This window comes from Homalodisca vitripennis, chromosome 2 (genome assembly GCF_021130785.1).
Source record: "Homalodisca vitripennis isolate AUS2020 chromosome 2, UT_GWSS_2.1, whole genome shotgun sequence".
Taxonomy (NCBI): Eukaryota; Metazoa; Arthropoda; class Insecta; order Hemiptera; family Cicadellidae; genus Homalodisca; species Homalodisca vitripennis.
This window is the reverse complement of record NC_060208.1, coordinates 81,253,401-81,272,241: the sequence shown is the minus strand read 5'-3', so window position 1 is coordinate 81,272,241 and position 18,841 is coordinate 81,253,401. Positions and strand designations below refer to the sequence as shown.

Below are 18,841 nucleotides of genomic sequence, written 5' to 3'. Positions count from 1 at the left end.
TATCATGTAGAGTGTTTTAATTTTTTATATTTTTAAATACTTTTTGTAATAATTGCATAAAAAACAAAAAGGTTTCGGATAGTCAAGTTTGGAGTAAAAATTAGCTTTATAAACAAACTCACTGTGTCAATTCCAGGGCCTCTCTTCATCTTTTATATCCTCGTGTTTACCTTTCTTTCTCTTTTCCAGCACTCTAGCTTTTCTCATCGTCTATTCCCTTTCTTACCGGCTTTGACGTGTAGCAAGTGATCTAGGGTTTAAGTTTGCTCCTGCACCGACAAGAAGTTCTTGAAGTACGTTTATTCTTCCGAGGTAGCCAAAGTTTAGTGTACTGACAGCGTTCCAAACCCCAATTTCAAGATTTCCAAAACCTAAAAAAACCCTTTTTGGAATCTCATGTAAACTAAATTGGCTCGATTTTTGTCACCATTGACGCATAAATGTATTTTCTGTGTGGATACAAGTCTATTTTCTAATGAGAGCTTGCAGATACAATACAGTATTAGGACTCTATTTCCCGGGAACATATTCCGTGTTGTGTTATGATCAATAAAAAACTGAAATAAGTTGACTAAACAACTTTGTACATTGTTTCATCGCTTGTCCAAACTATTTTCTTTTGCAAAATGTTTCTACTCTACACAATCAGTAAGAAACCTATTGCTTAAAAAATGTCTCCCATATTAACACAAGGGGAACACAATCAAAATCCAGCTGGCATCAGTCAACAGTTACTGAGTCAGTCGCTAATGCATAGTACACAATCAGCTATAAACAAAGCACAAAAATAACAACAATATCAATGCAAATACTGTGTAGTCCAAAAAGTACTCACACATTTAACATCAGTTCTATTCACGTAATTTAACTATATGGTAACCTCAAAAAGGTTTTATTATAACTCAGTAAAATATTGATATGGCCACCGTGTATGGCTCTGCAGGCTTGAACTCAAAATTTAGCATATTATACACCTTTCCTGCATTGGGCATTGAATTAACATTGTTTGAGTAATTGCTTTATTGCCAGCTATTGTTTGCAGTTCATTGTTCAAACAACTGTTTTAACAGTGCGTCTTGTGGTTTACTAAATTTAGATCAATAGTCTCAGTTCAAAAACGTTTAAGACTTGAACATGGTGTTAATTACTCTCCTTCGCGTAATTCAATCAAGCAACGTGTAAAGAAGTTTAATGAAACAGGCAGTGTTTGGAAAGGCAAGTCATCAAGGAGGCCACAAACATCAAAAGAGAAAGGCCCAATTTAACTCCAGCAGGATCGTACTCTTCCACATTTCCATAACTATGTTCGGCAAGTTTTGTATGACAAGTTTCGAGATCGATGGATTGGGAATAGAGAACCACTAAGGAGTCCAGAATTAACTCCAATGGATTTTGTTTTCTGGTTCCATCTCGAGAATATATTGTATTCAGAAAAGATTAGTAACCTGAAGCACCTAGGATAGTGGGTAAGGAAAGATATTACAAGCATTACTCAAGAAATACTGAGAAATTTTGGCGGGAGATTTAATTTCGATTTGATACCTGCACAGCCATAAACTATGGCCATATCGATATTTATTGATTACTGTTAATTTATTGATTTGTGTTAAAACGTGCCAGTTCTTTTTGGACCTCCCTGTACATGTATAGACGTATGTCCATCATTTAAAATATGAATATTAAAGATTTAAGCAACAAGATCGTGGTAGTAGCTTAAAACTGCTGTTACATGGACATTTTTGTCTAATATAAAAGATGGTGTGTGTATTTAAATGCTCGCAATAAACTAAAAGATATGATAAAATGTCACGAATTGGTTAAAATATAAGACACTCGTACTTTAATTGTTGGGATGCATTGTCTCACAAATCTGGTGTGCTGAACATAGCTCGTTTTTAATTAAGTACATCATGTTAACTAATTTGAATTAAGACATAATTGTAACCGACTTCAATTAAGAATGGGATATGTTGAACACTTTGTACACTCTCCTAATATTGTCAATCAAATAATCTCTAACTTGTGTATGAAAATGGTGAATTCTTGCGCAAAAATCCTTGATCAATCCATCATACTCTTGACGGCGTGTTCATGACGTCCATTGACCACCAATAAATGTCAAGAGGACACTACATCATCGCTGCCACACTCAAGTGCCGAAGGCCTCTAAAACCTTTGCTACCTCTGTCTATCTCACAAATCTGGTGTGCTGAACATAGCTCGTTTTTAATTAAGTACATCATGTTAACTAATTTGAATTAAGACATAATTGTAACCGACTTCAATTAAGAATGGGATATGTTGAACACTTTGTACACTCTCCTAATATTGTCAATCAAATAATCTCTAACTTGTGTATGAAAATGGTGAATTCTTGCGCAAAAATCCTTGATCAATCCATCATACTCTTGACGGCGTGTTCATGACGTCCATTGACCACCAATAAATGTCAAGAGGACACTACATCATCGCTGCCACACTCAAGTGCCGAAGGCCTCTAAAACCTTTGCTACCTCTGTCTGTATTATCTGAGTCAAGGCCTTCGTTGCCCAAGGCCTTCAACCCACACCTAACCTTCCCTGCTGCAAGTATTATCGTTGTCATACAAATTAGATGCTGTCATACTCGAGCTTATGAAGGTCTGGTTATGTCTTTTTTGTCAGCTGTTTGGCTCTTCCCTTAAGGTTTATCCTGGTTATAGACTTGGAGTACCATTGTTTTCATATAAGATGTTTTACCGGTTTCTCTAATCAAAACCAATTTCGACTATCTGTTTCGGTAAAGTTTCACTTTGGATCCTATTAGGTCTTATATTGAAGTTTTAAATTTCCAATTAATCCAAAATCTAGCTATCTATAAAGATATTCTCTATTTAAAACTCCACAAGGTAGTGTCTAGTAAGTACTGTTCGATCCTTTATAAGAACTCTCCAAAACCCAAACTTCGATATGTACCACTTGATTGTTTCTGGTATAAAATTACATTTTTATGAATATATTTAAAATCTATGTGCAGTAGTATTATTTGATTTTTTTCAGCTCTATTCGTCATTAAATAAACTTGATTAAAACAATTACTCAGGGAATACTTATGTATTTTGCTTTAATTCTCTGAATATGTTTTATGATCTTGCATTGCGGATTCCCTTCAGTTCTTCATTCGTTACCGATACCTTGCATAGTTAAATCGTTGTAAACATTTAAAATTCTTTTGATTTACTGCACTAACAATGGAGAATTCCTATGAAATAGTTTAGTTTGTTACGTCTTCTAAATCAGTTAAGGATCGTTATTACAAAATGGCCTTGTAATAGAAATTTGCTTACTTTTGTTTTGAATGGTCCTTGTGTTGTTTATTTATTCATGTAATAATGTAACAAATGTACCGTCAAATGCTGAGTTGAATCCCTTAACGGCAAGAATCATCAAGACGGCAAAGGAGTTAGTAACAACCCTCACGCGCCGACCCTAACGAAAGCCACAATTAGTCACCTCTGCTGGCTTCCTTATCTGTAACCGCAGCGAGTCTGTGACCTTGACCTTGACCGTGATTCCTGTGTTGCACACCGGCGGTTGCTATGACGACCAAGTTCCTCGGACAGACGCTCGGCGCTGCTGTGCCCGATCAATATATGGATTAGGTCGCTTCGCTCCCGCCTTCAATGTTTCATGATGTCTCCATCAAGACGAGTCGTGTCATCTGTCCTTTCTCATATTTTTATCCGTCGTACTAACTCTCCATTCATTGTATAAACACCAATCAATGTAGGCCACAATGTTAAATCGAAATTTTAAACTATTCATGCACATTTCCAATAAATACAGTATTGTCGACGATAGTCTGAAGACGCAATGGATAGTGTTTGGGAGGCTCGCCAATACGAAATTACTTTATTACGAGAAGCAAAAAATGGAATAAAAGCCTATTAAAACCTAATCCACCATCATGGCAGTGTATAAAATGTATTTTACATAATGGAGTTAATCAAATTTGTCCAAAGTTGTTTGACGAAAAGTAGTGGACTTAATCAATTAATGTAACGTGGTCCAAAACAGATTGAGTTTGAAAATGGGCATAAACAGACTGCTACAGGAAAAATGTAATGCCTCAAAAAGTAAGCACTATTAAGCTGAAACCACCCTTCCAGTTTCCTTCTTTCTAACTGCAGGGTGAACGGCACCCTGTATAATTACTAATCTCATCAGCCTGTGATATTTAACAGTATCACAATGAATTTCCTAGATAGTAAACCAGGTTTTTGTCTGTATATATCGTATAACTCCATCAGATTTTAACAAAATCTGATATTTTGGGTAAACAATTTGATTCAATCTTTACATATTGGCTAAATAGATTGATTTTATAATTTGTACAATCCCAGACGATTTCCATTCTTACAAATATTTGAGGCAACATTCACATTTACCATTAGTCAACTAATGTGTTCCCGGAAATTGCCCAAAAATAAATACTTGACACGCTGTATACTGCGAATCGCATGGCCGTAGACAGCTTTCATGAAACATAAATCAAATTAATCGCTTCCCTCACGATTCTTTCTCTTATATTTTTTGTCGTAATTACTTCCATCAAAATTACAGGTCGATGAAAATTGTATAAAAATAGACAAAACAAATTTTATATACATTATACAATCATTATACTGTTTAACAATTTTGAAGAAAAGTCAGCGAATAACATTTTAAAAATCGCTAAGTTTATAATGTTATAATTTGTACCATTTTAAATGCTAGCCGTATTAGGGTAGGTATCTATTATTAGTCTTCATTTGAACATATTTTGAGCTAATTCACCCCATATTCAGTATATGAAGATCAAGATGAATGGCTGTTGGAAATATTGAAAATATACACACGCCATAAGTTCACGCCAACAAGTGAAGAGTAACGTCTCAGTAAAGAGTAACGCCACAAAATACCAACTGTACTGTAAGGTTTGAAAATTGTATCGAGTGTCTAGGCTGACTGAACCTCAAAACTAAGGTTATACTAGAAAAGTAATAATTTGACTACTTATAAATTCAATTCAAAAATTAATTACATCTCCAAATAAATAAATTTCAAATTAATTGACATTTATTTAGATATAAAGTATAGACAATATACTAAAAAACAAACATTGCTTAGAATTCTGTAGATGGAGCTTATATTGGTCACTGTTAAATTACATTAAAAACATAAAACCAATATTTAATACATTTTATTGTTTTGTGAGGCCTTTCGATATCCAAGATATCTTCTTCTTGTGATGTGTCTGAAGAAGATATCTTGGATATCGAAAGGCCTCACAAAACAATAAAATGTATTAAATATTGGTTTTATGTTTTTAATGTAATTGCTTAGAATGTGTGTATAAACAATTTGTAAATTGTAATTAATTTATTATTTGTAACATTTATACTATCTCGTAATAAACGAGTAAAAAACCATGTAATAAAAGTAATAACAGCAGGATAAAACAGAAATTCAAGGTTAATCTAGAACAATAAACTTTGGTTAAGGGGTTTAATACACTTTTAATTAAAACAACACATTTTATACGGGTAGAAATTTATATCATGAAATTAATAATTAGATTGTTATATATTTTATAGTGTTATGGTTCGATGTCAAGGAGTCGAAGCACAGATCACCTTCAAGTCGTTGGCTCTGCCGAGCAATGATTTAGCGTAGACTATATACGGTTCGAAGCCTTGGCCAGTCGCATGGACCCTAAACCACCTCGAGGAGCTTAGGTGTGATAAATGACCGGAGAAAAGAGGCCTAAGGCCTTATCAAATTTTGATATTTTTAGTCTTACTGGCCTGAAACTGTTTATTGACAAAACACAGCCTCGACTTCCGACAGTAGTTGCTCATCAAATTCCACCTAAGCCCTCGGTTCTATAGATTAGTCTGCCAATATTTTCACAATAATTATGAATAACGTAAGAGCACTATGAATGGAATAGTAGAATGAGGGTCGTCTTCTGCTATTCAACAAATCAGATTTTGGAATCGCCACCTCCTTACACAGATCCTCAATCCTAAAGTGAACAATCAGTTGAATGCCTGTAGAGCTTGTTCATCTGCCATGATGTTATTATGAGCAAGATGTATTGAATCCATTAATACTTCTAAGCCAGAACAAGTTCCTTTTTCTAACCCGATGAGAAACCCTCAACTGGCTCAGTGATTTGGATTGAAAGCAGATGAGCAAGAAAAATATCCACAATTATGAAAGTTTACCTCCTATCAATCCTTCGCCGAAAAATACAACGATCATGGAATGATCCTCAAAGCTTTCTATTGATAAATGTCTAAATATTTGGATTATTAGCACCCGGGCAGAACGGGTACTGTTTACTCATCGTCTCGGAATGCGAGGTTCATCACTTAAGACTTATATGCTGACTGTTAGAAGAATAACGAAATGAATTCTGCAAAGTAGTAGTCATAAGAATTTGCTAGGAAAAAAACAGATTGCCAGGAAAATTGTGGTAAGTTTGCGAGAGCAGCTAGTCCATCAACCATCATGCATTTGGAAGTTAGTGAATTACATGCCAGTTACTCTTTTCCGTCTTTTCCCATTTATTTATGCTGGCATCGTGTAAAACATGACCGACCATAGGCGTAGGTGCAGCCACCTCTCTACCCAGAATGTTATAGTCATATGTTATCTCTGGAGAACTCTGAAAGTGTACCTAGCTCTAAAATTGAGAGTATCTAAACGGGCTTGTATAAGATACCATGAGAAGCGGTTAATCGAATAATCACTACTTCTCAATATAAAGAATTGACGTTCTGTGAGATTCAGTGAGTTACGAAATATATGCATTATAAGTAATCGTTTACAGAATAATATAAATGTTTAAAATTGAACTTGAACTTTTAGATGATGACGTCATCGGCACTCGGTGGCACCAATCCGTACAGTGAAGTATGAGTTGAAGTTGAACTTAACCTGATCTACCGATCAAGGTGCAGCTTGGCATAAGGTTACCTATTTATATATTGTGTAAACGATGTCAAGGATATCCACAAAAGCCTATGTTGTCAGTGTAAAATATTAGTATTATTTCTAACAATAAAAGGTATCTATATGAGAGTTGTTAGATATTCCCACGTTCTAATTCAAAATCCGTCTTAAAAATTGCATTTTTGAACCTTCTCACCAAAAGAGAGGCGGGGTTAAATCATACCGTAACATTATCATCAGTATCAGATCAGAACAATATTTGAATAGAGACTTTAAAGCTCCATTTTTAATTAGTAATTAGATCCCATGTTAATTTAAATAAACCATTACAACGGTTAAATTTAAATTCATTTATTTTTACCAAGTGCAATGACAGTGTTTTAACATTTATGCTGACCAACCCGAAGAACAATCAATCAATCATTTAATGAGGTTTAATTTGGAAGAGTTTTAATTTATATTGTATTTAATATTCTACCCCATATTAAAATTACAATTTAAAATGTTTCAATCTGCATACGGCATTATTCACATCTCCTCTAACGACACTATTGTTCAGCGTAATCTTCTGCAGTAGAACGTAATAGGCTGAGAGCTGAGAGTACGCGTATATACTGTTCTGTGTAATATTAAATCTGTTTTAAAAACTTTTAATACTCAAGTATTGAGCTGTGCATTCCTACCTGCGACGCAACGAAGCCGTGGAGATTGGTAAACCTTACATTGTTAATCGAATTGCTTGGATATGTCAAAAAGGACTGGTAAAAATTCTATAAGGGGAATTAAATTCGCTATGGTGACTATTTTGACTTGTTGCAAAAGAAACCAAACTATTACGGAGGAAGGAGATTATATTGTTCAAAAAACAATATACATCCGTCGAGGGAGTAATAGTTAAAAAAACATTTACTGGAGTTCGATAAATACTTATACTCGTAGTAAGGGCTTCATATAACATTGACCGCAGCGTAGAAGACTATAGGTTCGTTTTCCGGGAGGCATATACAAATTCCAAAATAGTTTTAGGTCGTTTTCTCCTTAAAAGCCTTTAGTCTAAATAGATTAAAATGTTATTGGTGTAACCCCACCTTAAAAAGACAGTGGTTTGATAAATAACAGTACCCTATTTTAAAATTGTACGCATTTCCTTATATTTTCCGAGTACAATACTAAGCATTGAAAAAAAATCGCTACATAAAAAAATATAGATCAAACGAGTTTGTAAGAAAAGCTAAAAAAAACTTGGGAAACATTTTTTTAATTTGCTGTATCGATGTAAACTATCAAGATCTTGAAACTATTTTGGAAAAAGATTCATACTAATGCCATTAGAAAGAATTCTATTACCCAGAAATAACTACATAACTGAAATCGTAAAACGTTTTGGATTTTGGAAAAACCATCTAGCGACGTAAACAATATAACCTTAAAATCGTAAAATTCCTTAGAGACCATAGAGGTAAAGCTCCTTTCAAACTCGAATATTTTCTTGCTTATGATCTGAGTAGTGTGACGTTTTAGTTTGTGTTTCTATGTATTTTTGCTGGTTAATTGAGGAAGAAGATCGAACCCACTGCTTTCCTGGGGCCAGGATAAAATGATGGTAACACGTACACCGATTACCCCTTTGTACGTGCCGTACAGCGACATGTCGTGGGAGAATCAACACGTGCGACGCAACGTGACGGAGTTGGGTTCATGGGCGCAATCTATAAGCGGATTACCGGGCCTAGTGTTAGTAGCAGGCATTGTACAGGTATCCGATAAATCCACCTTCCTGCTCCTGTTATATGATGTCACGATACTCTCATTCCTATAGAAGACCAAGATCTTGTCAAGAAATTCATCAAGAGCTCATTATTTTGTTTTAATGCGACCATAAAACATCTACTGAAGCCATGAATCATCTACTATAGAGGCTTACATAAATATATTGCATCACATCAGATTGAATTAATGTCAATACCTTAACTTACTGTCAAGAATGTTAACAGTCTCAGCTAATCAACCATGGGACCCGGGTTCAAATCCCGATTCGGATAAACTATTTTTGTAAGCTAACAAAGAATCATCTAATCCCAGCCTGAATGGAGTAATAAAATGTTCTAGGCAATATCTTCAGGTCATACACAAACAACGTTTCTGTAAACATCTGCTTCCAGTGTTGGTGACATCTGGACACGGAAATTGCACGCTCCAGGAGTTCGAACACTCGACTTGCTCCACTGGCCAACTGGAGGATCTTTCCGAAGTGATGATTCGCTCAGTATTAACATTGTTCACTGAACCCGGCAACAATGTTTGGCCCATTGTAAGAATTCAACAAGAAGACTCTAATTTCTTGAGAGAAAACTTTGTTTTCAGCAGTAAAGTTTTATGGTTCAAAGTAAATTTGTCCAATGTTACCACGTACCTTCAAAACTCGTAATCTAGTGATATATTTATATTTAAAATAACCACGGATTTTAAAAACAAAGTTAAAATTTCAAAGGCGAAATGTTAATTTTACGGGATGTTTAGTTACTTTTGTTTACACCAGAGTACACGTATAGTTGTGCCCAGAATTTTGATTTAGATATTGGTGGCCTAATACTTGTTGATTCGGGATTATCACCGGCTACAATAAGATCGAACTTCTCTTGGAGACTGTAGAGAGTACTTGCCAAAAGAGGGTTGGAGGAGAATTCCTTCCAGAACCAAACCAATATGGTAATGTCCGATCAAAGAGCGGTAAACCCATATACCCTCTTGGGGCGTGTCCAATAGAGCGTTGAATTGGGCTTCGGTCCGAAATTTGCACCGACCATGTGTGGCCGGAGAAACTGCAGTGACTGGAGCAACGTTTTGCAGCTCGAGATGACAGAACAGAAGGCAATACAGCGCAACGAGGTCGGGAGAAAGAGGCGCAAGAAAGTTTTACGTCTTCGGAGCGAATATTTACAGCATCGGTGAGCTGTAATTGCCGCTAGAATTGTGGCATCCACCTGTCTGCACGTGGAATGGTCTGGAAGGCGCGCGGTTACTCCTGAAGGAAGGGAGAGGGTGCGGTAAATCGAGCATTGTCCTCAGCAGAACACAACACAAGAGCAGCTGATAGGAGAGAGGAAGCGAGAAAGTGCTGGGAGATGACCCAGAGGCCTACTTGTGGCAACGGTACCTGCCGTGCCAACTGTGCGGGTCCGGACCCCAGGCGATCATATCGATCCATTCATCTTCATAGATTACCCGCGGACATAAAACATAATAGATTTAGAAATTTATAAAGTTGGTTGGCCAAACATTTCACTAGGTGGAGAAAGGATAATCTAAGGATAAAAGACTAAAACAATTCTGCTAAAGAAGGCGACGAGTGTAATACGATAAAATTAATTTTCAATTCAGAAAAAGTAAATTGATGTATGTAAACTGCTTTTTCCTAACCTGTTAACGTTTTTTTAAATTAACTGAACTGCATTTTGTATCAACATTAACACGATGTCGGTTACAAATTTCAGTTTTAAAGAATAAAAAATACAAATAAATTGTTTTTGTTAACAACTCGTCAGACGACTCTTTACCTTTACTTCCGCCAAAATTACGGAATGTTATTGGCTTCATAGAATATACTGTACACTTTAAGAGGCTCATTATTTACACAAAACAGTTGATTAAATTTAACAGGCTCTTTCAACTGATAATATCTGTTTGCTATAATGCAACTTTAGAGACCTGTGGGTGATTTTCGAAATAAGAATAGGCCTAAAGATATGTAAACCAGAGACTCTATGGAAAGGGAATGTCTACGGAAAGTTTTAGTATAATCTGTCCAGTATTTTTTAGGTGATTGGGTGACACACAGACAGACACTGTTAGATTGTTTATATAATAGTTTAGATTTACAAATTGCAGTCTGTAACAATACAATACTACATATCACATAATATTAAATTTAGATATAGATAATAAACAAAATTTAACTAACAAAGTTAAGTGGTAATTAGTATGAATGAAGTAATTGTAATTTTACTAACTTCAATATAGCGATATTTCTACTAATATGAATATTATATAAATAGTTAGTGTTATCATCTATTTAGGACTCAATAATAAACCTACACTGGGTTATACAAGATTTTGGTTTGTTACTGTGTTCAAAATGAAATCCATATAAATCTGTCACAAGCTCTTCTTGTATGCAGTAGCAGTTAGTAAACTTCCTTATACTATTCGAAATATATCAATTTTATACAATTACAAACAAAACCAATCAATTAAATTATAAAAGACACTAACAGTTACCCGCGACTTCGCACGCTATTTCGTAGGCTGTGCATGTGCATGAGCACATCTGGTTCGAGTGAGTTATATTTCCAACGCCAATGTTGAGTTTGCCGTGTTGCCACGATCAAGGTGTGTCAAAAAGTGTATGTTTATAACCTTTGTAATTTACTCCAGTCTTGATATTTGTTGTGTCATTGTTGTTTGTACCTTGTTTCCCCGATCAAGAAAATATATCTGAATCATAGGTCTGAGAAGCCTACTTCTGTCAAAAGACAACTAACTAAGATGGGTTTTATAACAGTTTTTCAATTTACAGAAAAATTTAGATAGTAACTTTTCTTTAATGTCTCCATTATAGTATTAAACAAGCACTGCATACTTAATATTTACTTAAAATGCACAGTTTAAAGTATATTTGGACTAAAACTGTTAATTTTCTTATCTCGATATTTTCTTACTCCGTGCTCAAAGCTTTTCAAGACTGTAAATACAGTATAAACAAATTGAAAATAGTGGTTCAATTCGTTGCAATATGGTTGTGTTGTCATGAAACAAAGATAACACAGAACAGTTGATTACATTTAACAGGACCTTTCAATTAATAAAATCTGTTTGCTGGAGATCTAGGTGGCATTTTCGCGACTTTAGAGACCATGGGGACATAGCCCGGAGGGGTTTTCGAAAATAAGAATCGTAGTTTATACCAAAGTGAGTAACACACAGACAGACACCATTAGATTTCTATATGATAGTATAGATTTACAAATTGTAGTCTGTAACAATACATAGCGTTCTTCATGGTATATGAATTACTGGGATCTTGCCTTTTATGTATTCTATAATAAAGTGTTAAATTCATATTTCTGCCAAGATGCATGAATTTCAATTTTGCACTCAAGTCTATTATTATAAAAATAATCAAATCTCCGAATATTATAAAGAATTGTGATTTCGGCATGGTGTTTCTAGGAGACGTAGTTCGCGGCATGGCAGCGGCAGTTAGCTTGTGTGTAAACCGCAATTATTCTAAACACTACAGTCGCTCTTTTGACATAATAATTGTACGCCGCGATAGACTCCTCCACGACTTTTGAATGTCAACACCGGCTAATGCTCTGGCTAATGTCTCTGCCAGGATGTTCCCATTTTTTGCAGAGAAAAAAACCCTTTATACATTTTTTCTGGAAAAATATAGCTCAACAAAGTGTTCGAACGTAACCTTTGCTATTAAAGGTGTCAAAAACACTGAGTCAGATAGGGAGAAAATTGTAGATCTGTGACACCATTCGATTAACAAACAGACGCCAGCCGCACCATGCGATTGCTAAATTATCGATTTTGAACGATCAGAATTGAACAGAAAACGTTAAAACAATTGTGTACTAAACATGACCGTTACATGGAAAAGGTTGATTTGTTTAAGTCGTACGGATCAATCATATTATTTATTACTACTGCACTTATGATTAATTAAATTATCAACTTCACACGCTTATATACAGAAATAATCAGAAGCATTATAATGTTATTTTTAATGACTGTTATCGATACAACAATTGAGATCCCGCTTCGAAAACATACTCCATTCAGTTCATGTAATCTGTGTATTTTGAGATGAAATTCTTCTTTATTGCAGCAAAATCTCAACCTCATTGGTCTATTCTTAAACTTAACCTTGACAGTATTGTGTCGGACTAACGCATTGGCGAAGATTTACCGAGATGAGCATATGTTTACATGTTAATAGATTTTTCTTTTAGTTGATAAGGCTTTATGTGTTATTAATTATAAACATTGTTATTGTTTCTACAAGCAGTTCATTTAGTACTAACTGTTACCCGCGGCTTCACTCGCATTACCGCCTGCAAAACAACAGGAGCGACTATTTATTTTAGTCAACGCAACATACATCCCACACATCTTGATGGCGGTTTGAAAAACATATTAATTTCGACATTTCGTTTCGATATAATAATAATAACCCTGGGCTTTAAATTGGAAAATATCTAATATATTTGATAGATCTATCTTGAGTTAGGGACCACAGGATAACCCAAAAGGCGTTCTTATAAAAACAAAAGTCTGAACATTTTAATCAGCAACCAAGCAACTTATTAAATCTACAGATCCTCCCGAGCTTGGATGTGCCCTTTAATTGGTATCTCGTATTGTCATACTCGCATTAATATTAATACCGAGTATGTGTATGAAGGCGGCGGGTGTCACCTCGTAACCAAGGTCATGTCATGTGTAGAAAACTCTGGATCGTGTATATAACTACTTACTGCACTCAATTGTGCACCTGATAAGACGATGAGAACACTTCTTCACCTAGATCACACTTTGTATTGTAGTCTAGGTATCTCTGATGTGGAAACGATGTAAAGAGTTCGTTTTGAGCTTCTTCACCTAGATCACACTTTGTATTGTAGTCTAGGTGTCTCTGACGTGGAAACGATGTAAAGAGTTCGTTTTGAGCTTCTTCACCTAGATCACACTTTGTATTGTAGTCTAGGTGTCTCTGATGTGGAAACGATGTAAAGAGTTCGTTTTGAGCTTCTTCACCTAGATCACACTTTGTATTGTAGTCTAGGTATCTCTGATGTGGAAACGATGTAAAGAGTTCGTTTTGAGCTTCTTCACCTAGATCACACTTTGTATTGTAGTCTAGGTGTCTCTGACGTGGAAACGATGTAAAGAGTTCGTTTTGAGCTTCTTCACCTAGATCACACTTTGTATTGTAGTCTAGGTATCTCTGATGTGGAAACGATGTAAAGAGTTTCGTTTTGAGCTTCTTCACCTAGATCACACTTTGTATTGTAGTCTAGGTGTCTCTGACGTGGAAACGATGTAAAGAGTTCGTTTTGAGCTTCTTCGTAAGCGCTTTTATCTCTACAGACGAACATGGAAGTCAAGTTTGTGACAGCGTCAGATTTTAGACACTACACTAAGAGGAAAGTGAGTTGAAGCTAAACTCAACATTCAAATTGATTCAACCCTTCCCGCCAAAACTACGTCATGTATATGTCTATAGCTAAATAAAAATCCGAAATTGTTATAAAAAGTGTACTGAACATGAAATTAAAATCTTCAGGAGACAGTTATCAAGTACCTTGAAGTAACCTTCGTTTTGGAGTAACCTTAATTTTGTCTATCCTCTCAAAATTGAAGTTTGGAATTTGATGAAAGAGTGGCAACCATTATCTGATCCACTAGATTTCAGATTTTGTGTTTCAATAAAACACTATACAATGCAAACTATGCAAATCTCTTCAGACGTACGTGGACGTGGACTACAGATTCCAGGAGTCAAGTCTGTGACAGTGAGATTTCAAACGCTGCACCAAGAGGAAGAAAACTGAAGCTAAACTCAAAATTCCAGTTAAAATGGTGTTAATTTGTTTTGTAATCCCACTGTACTAACTGTTTATCACTATATTGACCGTTTCTAAATAGCTATGTAATATAACAGGAGAGTGTCGAAAAAAATAATAGCCTATGGGAGATAAAATTTTGAAATATAACCAAACTAAAAACTATACTATCATTAATTTTCACTAAAACACTTATCAACAATATAGTTTATCTATTTCGCATAAACGGAACTTGGTTCAGACATTGAAGTCATTACACGATGCTACCCGGCTCCTTGCGCCACATTCTGGACACGCTCCAGGTATATTGTTTACATGTAATAATGTGGCACCTACTGACAAAGTGACAGGATCTGAACCTGCGTTATAAGATTTACTGTACTCTAACACTTAGCATTTCAGGATATTGTAGTCTGTAGACTACACTACGGTATTCGCCCGCTGCCACATTGTCCTCTGACGGTCTTGAAAGTCTTACAGAGATCGCCATCATCATATTAGAGGATAAAACCAATCAGACTAATACAAGTGTGGTTCGGACACCTCATGGAACTGTAAAATCTGCTAGACGACGCAGGGTATCCACACTCATTCTTTACCTTTTGTTGATTCACTAATTTTTGCACAGAATTTGACACCCAGATCGGATATTTCGATGACTAAAATTAATGCGCAAAATGTATTTCGTTTTAATGATATTTGATGGTATACATAAAGCAATAAACATTTAGCTAGTAAGCCTTCTTTTTTGGAAATTTACATTTTTAAATTACATATTTTACATCCTGAGACTGCCGGAACTTAATTTCAAACGTAACTAATTATAATGTATTGCAGGCACGTTCAACCAATGCCGTCGGATATCGCCACAGTTTGCTACTGGTGCTTTGCAAAAGTAGGAATGCCTGTGTCAGCACAAGACCCAGGTCAACAAGCCGATGTCAGCGTCCCAGTTGCCGCTTGCCAGCGAAACAATGTCCCTACTCATCGAGCTCATTAAAAGTTTCTTTGCTGACCTTCTTTAAACACGTACCAAATAGAAAATAAAGTGGTGATCATAAAATGTTATGAGTGAGGTCACAGGTCACAGTTATTCGGAAAATTACATTATTTTCTGCCAGCGATGACATCTGTAGGGGCTGTGAAGTTAACGAAATATTTACCTATTCTCAACGTGGACATGGAGCAAAAATCAGTTGTCAAGATTTTACTCATTATAATATACAATTCTGTTTCCGCCACAATGCAAAATGACGTAATATGCGTGTGTAACAATAATTGTGAGATACTTTACTTTGTTTGGTCTTACCACGAGAAACAGTTTCCAATAAAATATGTCCAAATTTTATGTTGTCGCATAACTTATGTATAATTGTATACTAATACAGTAACAGACATAACTATTTACTATGTTAAGTGAAGTCTTACGTTATTAAAGATCTGTCATTAATATTTCAACCCCATTCTACTTTAGTAACCCCAATGAATGATAGTAAACTAATAAATTAGATCTACTACATTTATTTTAACTTTTACTTTTTTTATATAAGTAATCCAAAGTAATTGAATTGATTTATAATTTTTCAGAAATAAACGTAGTTTTCGAGACCTCGTAATAAGCATGCACAGTTTTATACGTACTATATATACATATATAACATGCAGCCAACCTTTTTAGGAAAGAATCGGAAAATTTAAGAGACAATGATAAGAGAACGAGTAGAAAAGTTAGATATTGTTCACAATCTGTCTATACAATAATATTGTATACTGAAGTTTCACTGAAGGAAAGTAATCATTGAAGATCATGAGTACCAAGGGCTGAATTTTAACATTCGGTGCAAATTTTGACATAATATATGAAAATTTATTGTGCTCTACTAAATCTTTCTTAAAATATTATCATACTTTTAAGACTAACCATTGATTTTTGTATATCCCCGCCTTTATATAGTGTTCGCTTAGACGTATTATATATGTATATTGTTTATTGTTATTATAAAGTTCATATCAATAATACTTTAATTATTTCGATTAACACAAATGTAAAGATTCTCGTACGTTCAAGGCTCGTTATCGGTACTAGTTAATTTTAAAATAGAACAGAATTATTATCTACAGATATTTATACCACACTTAATACAATTTAACAGTTTCAATACTTTACATTGTATGCTGATATAACATTTTAATCTACTCATAAACAAGCGTGGACGATATAACTCTTGATCTTTTAAAATCTAACTTTTGAAATAATGTTTGATAGAAGTCATACTTAAGATAAACATTTGAACTGAAAACAAGGCTCTAAGATATCACTAATTGACATGTTTATGTGATGTTAATGTACGTAAGTTATAAGATATACTTACAACATACAACCACGAGATGCATTTACATCATTTACAACTAAATTTAACTAATTTAGAGCTCTTTGAAGTATTTATTTTTCTCCATTTTAACCGGTAACTTCTACAATTTGTAACTGAAATTTAGATTTTAATTGCTCTTATTTCTTTTTGGGCATATTAAGTCATACCAGACACACTGTAACTGTTTGGGCAACATAAAAAGGAGGGAAACAAATAAACTACGACGAGCTAAAGGTAATTTTAATTCCTTACGTATATTCGTTAGATTAGTATCCTTATTAATCATTTAAATATCCGATTTGGTATTTTTCGCATCAGTTTTTGTTCACTGATATCCTTAAGGCAATTTAACACCAGAAGTAGTGGACAAGCTTACAATGTTTAGTGTTGGATGATGTTTTCAGAGAGTAAACTATAAATACAGAAATTCTTTTTTTAAAGTTTAAACCCAAACAACCCCAAATGTACGGCCAGTTTTCTTTGTAAATAATCCACGAACATTGCGGAATTTTGTTGCCTATTTAGACAATGCTATGTACTTTTATTTTTAATTGATATAATTTTGTTTAGTACACAAGAGCGTTCAGTTTCACTAAGAATTGTGAATTATTCAGTAAGAGACATGTAAATTGGGCAAAGAGTTATTTTATTAAGTCCACATTTATGTGGTTCTGCATCTACGTTCAAGTGTTTAGGCCTTATGTCAAGTTGTTTTGAGGCAATGGGCATTCCTAAGAATTAATTTAAAACCGGTCAAACAAAACTGTTTTCGTTCGTGGAACACATAAAAAATCACTTGGAAATAATACCGTACTTAACACGCTAAAGCCAATTTAACTATATCAATATTTTAACGAATTAAAATATGAGGGTTAATTAAAATAATGTGGAATATGCTATGCTCACTTTAATTTTCTCATAGGTGGTAGTCAGTTCCAGGTGGTGTACGAATGGGTTGACGAGATCCTTGTTCGTCTTTTCGGCGGCTAAGCATTGTCCGTTCATCATCACTATCACCAACTGGTATCACTGTCACTAATCTGTATCACTATCACTAGCGCATGTCGCGCGCACGTCCACGGCAAGCACTGCTCTACTCTTACTATTGCTGTCGTGTTTGAAAGGACGCGGTAAGCGGTCTTTGGAGCGATCCCAGCGCTTTGGCGACGACTTGCGAAACTATCTCGCGCTACTCTTCGGAACGAATGTAATTTTCTTGTTTGTGAAATCTTTCCGGGTCAGTTTTTTTTCCTTTAAACTATATTGATAATTTTGAATATAATCTGGGAATTTCATATTTTTGACAGGCAGTTCGACTATATTGTTTATCAGCTGATTATGTTTACAATTGTGTTCTTCACAAACAATCAATACTATGTTTCAACGGCCACTGAGCCACGACAAAGAGGAAAAACACTTTGAGCTCTGATACAAAGTAGCATATACCTAATTACTAAGTTAATTACCTAATTACTATACCTAAAGTTTGGTAGGATTATTATTAGAGTAATACTAATCTGATTATAAAAACTCTATTCTTTTCACGGATTTGAGTAAGAAAAGGGGTTCTGGCTCCTGTTGTCACAGAGAAATAATATATTATCAAATTTTCCTTATATTTAATATTTATAATTACACCCTATTGGCAAACATTACAGTGAATTGAAGTCAGTTCATTTCTTATAATCCTAAATTCGAAATCTGTAAAAATACTTCTGAAATTTATTTTGGTAATGATTGTGACCACTTTATTCTAACCTCTGACGCCTCTTTCCAATTTGTGCTTTGCCCATAGTAAATTCCATATGAACAGTATAGATAAGTAAACTAAACTAATAATCTTGTACAGTCTAGAAAT

The 18,841-nt window shown here is 34.8% G+C and overlaps 1 protein-coding gene across 2 annotated transcripts in view; it reads right to left on the bottom strand.

Annotated features, from left to right (window-relative positions):
* Positions 1-18,306, bottom strand: part of LOC124354256 (lysophosphatidylcholine acyltransferase) — a 63,087-nt gene extending 44,781 nt beyond the window's left edge. Inside the window, exon 1 of one of the 2 annotated variants that reach the window (XM_046804576.1) lies at positions 17,890-18,306. In XM_046804576.1, coding sequence (XP_046660532.1) covers positions 17,890-17,991 — 102 coding nt within the window. In that variant the 5' untranslated portion in view covers positions 17,992-18,306. The remainder of the gene's footprint in view (positions 1-17,889) is intronic. The other variant, XM_046804577.1, reaches the window with a different exon arrangement.
* Between the last annotated feature and the right edge of the window lie 535 nt (positions 18,307-18,841).